The following is a 7,607-nucleotide window of genomic DNA, read 5'->3' on the forward strand; positions in this document are numbered from 1 at the left end:
GAATTATAATGGTACCCCACAATTGGCCCTCGTGGGCATCAGCTCATTCATTCTGAAAATTTTAAATAACAAGAAAGCATCAGGCATCCTCCTGCTCTTCCTGAATGAACTGTATTTCAGAGTCCCAAAATAGTAGGGGAGGGAAACTTTCTTTTAGCACAGTCCAGCTAACACATGAGGATGAATGAGAGAATCCGAAAATTATTTGGCACCCCTCAATGGAATGATGGATTCACGCGATGATCATCAGAAATGGGTAAAACCAAGAGGCGAGGGTTTGGCGGGGAACTTGAAAATGGAGGGGCCAAGCCGCGAAGTCCTGGCCCCGCCAATCGATCTAAGTACCAGGAAGTACCAGCGCCACCTGCGATGGATTCTTGCCAAGACAAGTTGAGCATGAACCTGATGGGGCCTCTAGATCAAACCTACAGTTTACAGGAAATATGGCAGATAAGGGAAACTTAGAAGCAGCAGAAGCAATCAACCAACTCCAGCATGTGGGGCATTCTACGAGACAAACGACCCAGTTCGTTCAATAAATAAGCGGTATAAAAGGTGAGCGGAGAGGAGGGTAACTGGTTTTAAAGACTTAAGAGCCATAATAACCCATGCAATGCAAGGACCCTGTTTGCATCCTAAATCAAACAAATCAAGTCTAACCACCTTTCTTTTTAGACAACCAAGAAAATAAAACTCAATTTTTGCCAATCCAAAGAATAAAAAATGCTCTTATTTTTGAATTTACATTTTCTAGATTCCTAGTAAGGTTTTCATAGATTTATTGGCCATTTGAATTACTTCTCTTTGAATTACATATTCATATACTTTGCACATTTTTTCTGTGTTGTTTATCTTTTTAAAAACTTTTTTGTAGGCCGGGTGCGGTGGTTAACGTCTGTAATTCCGGCAGTTTGGGAGGCTGAGGTGGGCGACCTGAGGTCGGGAGTTCAAGACCAGCTTGACCAACATGGAGAAACCCCTGTCTCCACTAAAAATACAAAATGAGGCCGGGCGCGGTGGCTCACACTTGTAATCCCAGCACTTTGGGAGGCCGAGGCGGGTGGATCACAAGGTCAGGAGATCGAGACCATCCTGGCTAACATGCTGAAACCACGTCTCTACTAAAAATACAAAAAACTAGCCGGGCGAGGTGGCGGTGCCTGTAGTCCCAGCTACTCGGGAGGCTGAGGCAGGAGAATGGTGTGAACCCGGAGGGGCGGAGCTTGCAGTTAGCTGAGATCTGGCCACTGCACTCCAGCCTGGGCAACAGAGCGAGACTCCGTATCAAAAAAAAAAAAAAACTCACAGATTTGATACACTAATTATGATTTTTTAAAATGTCATTAAGGCCTTCATGGTGGCTTATGCCTGTAGTTCCAGCACTTTGGGTGGACAAGTGGATCCCTGGAGCCCAGGATTTTGAGACCAGTCTAGGCAACATAGGAAGACACCATCTCTATAAAAAATAGAAAAATTAGCCGGTCGTGATGGTGTGTCCCTGTAGTCCTAACCACTCAGGAGGCTGAGGTGGGAGGAGAGGTCAAGGCTGCAGTGAGTGGTGCTTGCACCACTGCACTCTGGCCTGGGCCACAGGGCAAGATCTTATCTCTTAAAAAAAAAAAAAAAAAAAGAGAGACCTTATCTCAAAAATAATAATAATAATAATGCATTGTTTCCCAGTGTGTTACAATATGATGTCTAATAGACAACTTTAATGTTTTTTTTTTTGGAGACAGAGTCTAGCTCTGTTGCCCAGTGCAATCTCGGCTCACTGCCAACCTCCACCTCCTGGGTTCAATCAGTTCTTTGCCTCAGCGTCCCGAGTAGCTGGGATTACAGACGCCTGCCACCACGCCTAGCTAATTTTTTTTCTTTTTTGTATTTTTAGTAGAGACGGGGGGGGGTTCACCATCTTGGCCAGGCTGGTCTTGAACTCCTGACCTCGTGATCTATTCGTCTCGGCCTCCCAAAGTGCTGGGATTACAGGCGTGAGCCACCGCGCCCGTAGAGGCCTCCTTTTAGATCTTCCATCTGTCCCTGGGATGGAAATATTTGGTGCCTTTTTAAAACTACACGACTAATATGTTTCTTGTAGGAATATCAGAAAATGCAGATGCGCAAACCAGGGTTGGGGGGAAGAAGTTTAGAATATTGGGGGCGGGGTATATTTTAAAAAGTGGCAAAACACTTCCACTCCCAAGCAGCCAAATTAGTATCAGTAGATGTAATTCATATTTCAACCCAGACTACCGCAAGGGAGAACAGCCCCGGACTTAAATTTGGGCCTGAGGTCCCCGCCCACTTCTCTAAATAGCCCCGCCCCATACCCGGCCCGGCTCCGCCTCTCCTCTCGCATGATTTCTCTTCCAACCCTGCCGCTCATCGGCCAAGTCAGTTACAGCTCTCGCGATAACGTAACCCGGAAGTCTCACGGCCGGAGTTGGTGGTCCGGGAAGCCACGTGGGCTGGGTTTCGGGTTGCTTTGGTGGTCCGGCCCGCTGGAGCGCTCACCCGGGCTTAGTCGCCATGGGGAAGCTGCGCCGGCGGTACAACATCAAGGGGCGCCAGCAGGCGGGTCCTGGCCCCTCGAAGGGCTCCCCCGAGCCGCCCCCCGTGCAGCTGGAACTAGAGGGTAAGACAACCCCGGACGGGGGCTGGATTTCGGGGATTTCCCAGGGCGGCCTGTGCCCTGCCTTCAGGACTGAGGGGTGGGATGGATCATCTGGAATGGGGGGAATGGGTCCCCCCATTCCAGATGATTCAAAGGAGAGGGGCTTAGTGACAGCCTAGTTTTAACATTGTGTGGGGAATACCCGTGGTTTCTCTCGCCCTCAAATAGTAACATGGAAAATTTGGCAAAAAAAGTAAGAGTAGTTCCTTCGCTTCCCATGACTTCGATTATAATCTCTTTATAATTTTTAGCAACCCCCAAACGTGTATTTTCAACCCAGTCTTGTCTGCTCAGCTCCTGGCTGGCTGACATTTCTCTCAGACCCCTTTTTAGTAGTAGCCCTTATTACATGCCAGGCACTATTCTCGGCACTAGAGACATAGCAGAAAGGTAGATATTTAGAAAATCCCTGAGTTTACCTGCTGTATAGGAGGAGACAGGCAAAGAATAAACATATAGAAAATTCTGTGGATACCGTGAGCAGATTAAACAGAAGAGGTCATTGGGTGGGTTGCAGCATCCCATAGAGTTGCTGGAGAAGACATCACTCTGTTAGAGTCAAGATCTGAAGGAGGCCTGAGTGACTGCCTGGAGATGAGAGAAAAAACAGGGGGCCAGGGCAGGTCAGGCCTGGACTGGGGTCTTGGCAAGGACTGGGGCTTTTTCTCTATGGGAGAGGGCAGCCATGAGGGCAGAGGAGGACAGATGAGGGCTTATGTTTTAACAGCATCACTTTGGCTGCTGTGTTGAGAAAAAACAGTAGAGGTCAAAGGTAGAACCAGGATGGGGAGGAGGTGGAGGTGATGCTTGGACCAGGGGGTAGCAGTAGGAAGGTGAGAAATGGGTGGATTCAAGATGTGTTTTGAAGGCCAAGCAGGCAGTATCTGCTGGCTGACAGGGCTTGTGGACAAAAACAATGGCGGTGACAAAGAATGACTCCCAGGGGTTGAGTGGGTAGCTTGTGGGGAGGACCAAGAGCTCAGCTTTGGATGTGAGTAGTTTGGGGCCTGCTAGATATCCAGGCAGGGAGAGTAGGCGGGCAGCTGTTGACTCAGATACTCAAGAGACGCAAGTTCAGCTGGAGGTATCCATTTTGGAATCAGACGTGTATATAGATATTTATTTAGTCAGAAGACTGAGGGTATGAGTCCAGCCCTGGAGGAGAGGGAAATAAGGAGGCTGCAAGGGAGATGGAGTGGCCCGGAAGGTGTGTGATGAGCTGCCAGAGTGTGATTGCCCTGGGACCAGGGAGGAGGACTCTCCCTGTGGGTCAGGTGCTGCTTCGGAATCAGGAAGGGACGGAAGAACCACTGGATTTAACACCAGAAGGGCATTGAACACCTCAGTAGGGGTGCTTTTGGAGGAGGCTTGTGGTGAAGCAATTGTGTGGGTTCAAGGATGTCCTGTAGGCCCCTGAAACTAAACATGTTCCAAAATTGAACTCATCCAGCCACTTGTGTTAAGACCCCAAGGGCCAGACTGATTTGGCCATTAAGAAAGATTCTAGAAACAGAAGGAGGGGTCACCAGGGGTGCTGGAGGAGTCTGCTTCCTTCCACCACCAATCAGCATTCTCTTCCACACATTTGTTGGACCTGGAAGGCAGTGAGGGTATAGGGAAGAATGTCAGAGTGGGAATCTGATAGTCTGAGTTCAGTCCTTGGAAGTTGCACAGATAGGCCAGGCATGGTGGCTCACGCCTATAATCCCAGCATGTTGAGAGGCCAAGGCAGGCAGATCACTTGAGGTCAGGAGGTTGAGACCAACCTGACCGACATAGTGAAATCCCATCTCTACTAAAATACAAAAACTAGCCAGGCATGTTGGTGGGCACCCGTAGTCCCAGCTACTCGGGAGGCTGAAGCAGGAGAATGGCTTGAACCCGGAGACAGAGGTTGCAGTGAACCAAGATCGCGCCACTGTACCCCAGCCTGGGTGAGAGAGTGAGACTCCATCTCAAAAAAAACAGAAGTTCCACAGACAGGCTGGGAGTTGAGGCAGATCCCCTAACATCTCTGTGCCTTCGTTTTCACGTCTGCAGAATGGGACCAGTAGCACACGTTTAAGCATCCTTAATCCAAAATACTCCAGAATTCTAAAGTTTTTGAGTGTCAACATGACACTTAAAGGAAATGCTCATTGGAGCTTCCAGATTTCAAATTTTTAGTAAATAGAATACAGTAAATAGAATACAGATATTCCTAAATCTAAAACACATCTGGTCCCTACATTTCTGGGAAGGGATATTTAACCTGTGGTAGCTGTCCTACTTCCTATCAGAGTTTTGGAGGTGGTAATTTGGGAAAATATGTTGGTGACCGAAACGAGAATGCTTTGAAAAGTAAAGAAAGGTTACAGAGGCGGGGTGTGTCCGGGGACAGGGGACAACTGTTATGATGGCAGTGACAATTCAGGATGGCACCTCAAAGACAGCTGTAGACACTGGACTGACACTTGGAACTGGACCATCTGAGCAGAGGGGCTGAGGTCTCTCAGACCCAGAGATTTGGGGAAAGTTGTTTCTCACATCAGAACAGGACATTTCCATGTATCCCTGCCTTTCTCAGGGCCTAGAGGAATCTCATAAGAACATGACTCAGATTGCCTTGTTTTATTTATTTATTTATTTATTTATTTGAGATGGAGTCTCGCTCTGTCGCCAGGCTAGAGTGCAGTGGCGTAATCTCTTGACTTCAGGTGATCTGCCTGCCTCGGCCTCTCAAAGTGCTGGGATTACAGGCGTGAGCCACCGCACCCAGCCCACTGTACTTAATTAGGGTCACAAAACCTGTCTTCTTTGTAACATAAAGACGTAGAAACCAAACAGTTAATCAAAGAATCAGATCCTCCCCACCCAGGAACACCAGAGAGCAAACCCCAGTATCAGACATCAGGCAGACACGGGCATTTGCTAAGGTTTGTCCTACCTAAGATTCTGCAGTTGGTGGAGTTGAAGAGTGATATGATAACTGAATTTTTCTAAATTTGTCTAGATTGTATACGTTCAAACTATTATGTTTAGAAATAGATATGATGGAAACGTAGCCTAGTCCACTATACACTCTTTTTTTTTTTTTTTTTTGAAATAGAGCTTTGTTCTGTCACCCAGGCTGGAGTTCAGTGGCATGATCTCTGCTCACTGTAACCTCCACCTCCCGGGTTCAAGCAGTTCTCGTGCCTCAGCCTCCTGTGTAGCTGGGATTATAGGTGCATGCCATCACACCTGGCTAGTTTTTGTATTTTTTGTAGAGACGGGGTTTTGCCATGTTGGCCAGGCTGGTCCCCAGCTCCTGGCCTCACTTCCCAAAGTGTTGGGATTGCAGGCGTGTGCCATCGCGCCCGGCCCCACTGTACACTCTTAAGAGAATATCAGGCTGGGCATGGTGGCTCACGCCTGTAATCCCAGCACTTTGGGAGGCTGAGGTGGGTGGATCACTTGAGGTCAGGAGTTCGAGACCGCCTGGCTAACATGGTAAAACCCAATCTCTACTAAAAATACAAAAATTAGCTGAGCGTGGTGGTACATGCCTGTAATCTCACCTGCTCGGGAGGCTGAGGCAAGAAAATTGCTGGAACCTGGGAGGCAGAGGTTGCAGTGAGCTGAGATCGCACCACTGCACCTTAGTCTGGGGCACAAAGCGAGACTCTCAAAAAACAAAAAGATAACATCATGTTTTTCTTTTTTTTTTTGGGAGGGTGTTTTTTTTTTTTTTTTTTTTGAGACAGAGTCTTGCTCTGTCGTCCAGGCTGGAGTGCAGTGGTGTGATCTCGGCTCACTGCAAACTCCACCTCCCAGATTCAAGAGATTCTCCTGCCTCAGCCTCCCAAATAGCTGGGATTACAGGTGCCCACTACCACGCCTGGCTAATTTTTTTGTATTTTTAGTAGAAACAGGGTTTCACCATGTAGGCCAGACTGGTCTGGAACTCATGACCTCAAGTGAGCCACCTGCCTCAGTCTCCCGAAGTGCTGGGATTACAGGCATGAGCCCCTGCGCCCGGCCTTGAGAACATCATAGTATTGTTGTGAAAATAGATTTGACCTCACAGACTCCCCTGTTCCTGTGTCCAGGCTCTGGAGGCCCCCAGGCGGGTCAGGGGGACTGTGGGAGGTGGGACCAGAGCCACCTCAAGGAGAATGGGGCCTTAATAATTGTTTGAGCTCTTTCAGACAAGGACACTTTGAAGGGAGTTGATGCAAGCAACGTGCTCGTTCTACCGGGGAAGAAGAAAAAGAAGACCAAAGCCCCTCCGCTGTCGAAGAAGGAGAAGAAGCCTCTGACCAAGAAGGAAAGGAAAGTGCTGCAGAAAATCTTAGAACAGAAGGAGAAAAAGAGCCAGGTACGCCCCGCTCGGACAAGGTCTGCACGTGGCTATCCAGAATAGAGATGGGGGGGTCTCTCTCCTCCTGAGGGGGTGACTAGAGAGAGATGGGGGGTCTCTCTCCTCCTGAGGGGATGTCTGTGGTGCAACTGATAGAACTTTCTGGAATGAGGAAAATTCCAGTGCATGGTCCAGTATAGTAGCCACTAACCACATATTGCTGTTGAGCACTTGAAATGCAGCTACTATGGCAGAGGAACTGAACTGAACTATTCTGGAGAATGTCCAACTTTTTTCCTTAATTGTTTTTTCTTCTTTTTTTTAAAATTTACATTTAATTTTTTTTTCCTTTTTTGTTTTGTTCCCCAACCCCCTACACCCTTTCTGGCTCTACCAAACCTTAAATTTTTATTTTATTTTATTTTATTTTATTTTGAGATGGAGTCTTGGTCTGTTGCCCAGGCTGGAGTGCAGTGGTGCGATCTTGGCTCACTGCAAGCTCCGCCTCCTGGGTTCAAGTGATTCTCCTGTCTCAGCATCCTGTGTAGCTGGGATTACAGGTGCATGCCACCATATCAGGCTTTTTATTATTATTATTATTTTTTATTTTTTATT

General features: G+C 47.8%; 1 protein-coding gene across 1 annotated transcript in view; it reads left to right on the top strand.

Annotated features, from left to right (window-relative positions):
* The first annotated feature begins 2,432 nt into the window (after positions 1-2,432).
* The window catches only part of DHX37 (DEAH (Asp-Glu-Ala-His) box polypeptide 37), a 51,318-nt gene continuing 46,143 nt past the window's right edge, over positions 2,433-7,607 (top strand). Inside the window, exons 1-2 of the mRNA XM_011948575.1 lie at positions 2,433-2,632; positions 6,841-7,010. Coding sequence (XP_011803965.1) covers positions 2,527-2,632; positions 6,841-7,010 — 276 coding nt within the window. The 5' untranslated portion in view covers positions 2,433-2,526. The remainder of the gene's footprint in view (positions 2,633-6,840; positions 7,011-7,607) is intronic.

Source organism: Colobus angolensis, unplaced genomic scaffold (genome assembly GCF_000951035.1).
Source record: "Colobus angolensis palliatus isolate OR3802 unplaced genomic scaffold, Cang.pa_1.0 Scaffold28, whole genome shotgun sequence".
NCBI lineage: Eukaryota > Metazoa > Chordata > Mammalia > Primates > Cercopithecidae > Colobus > Colobus angolensis.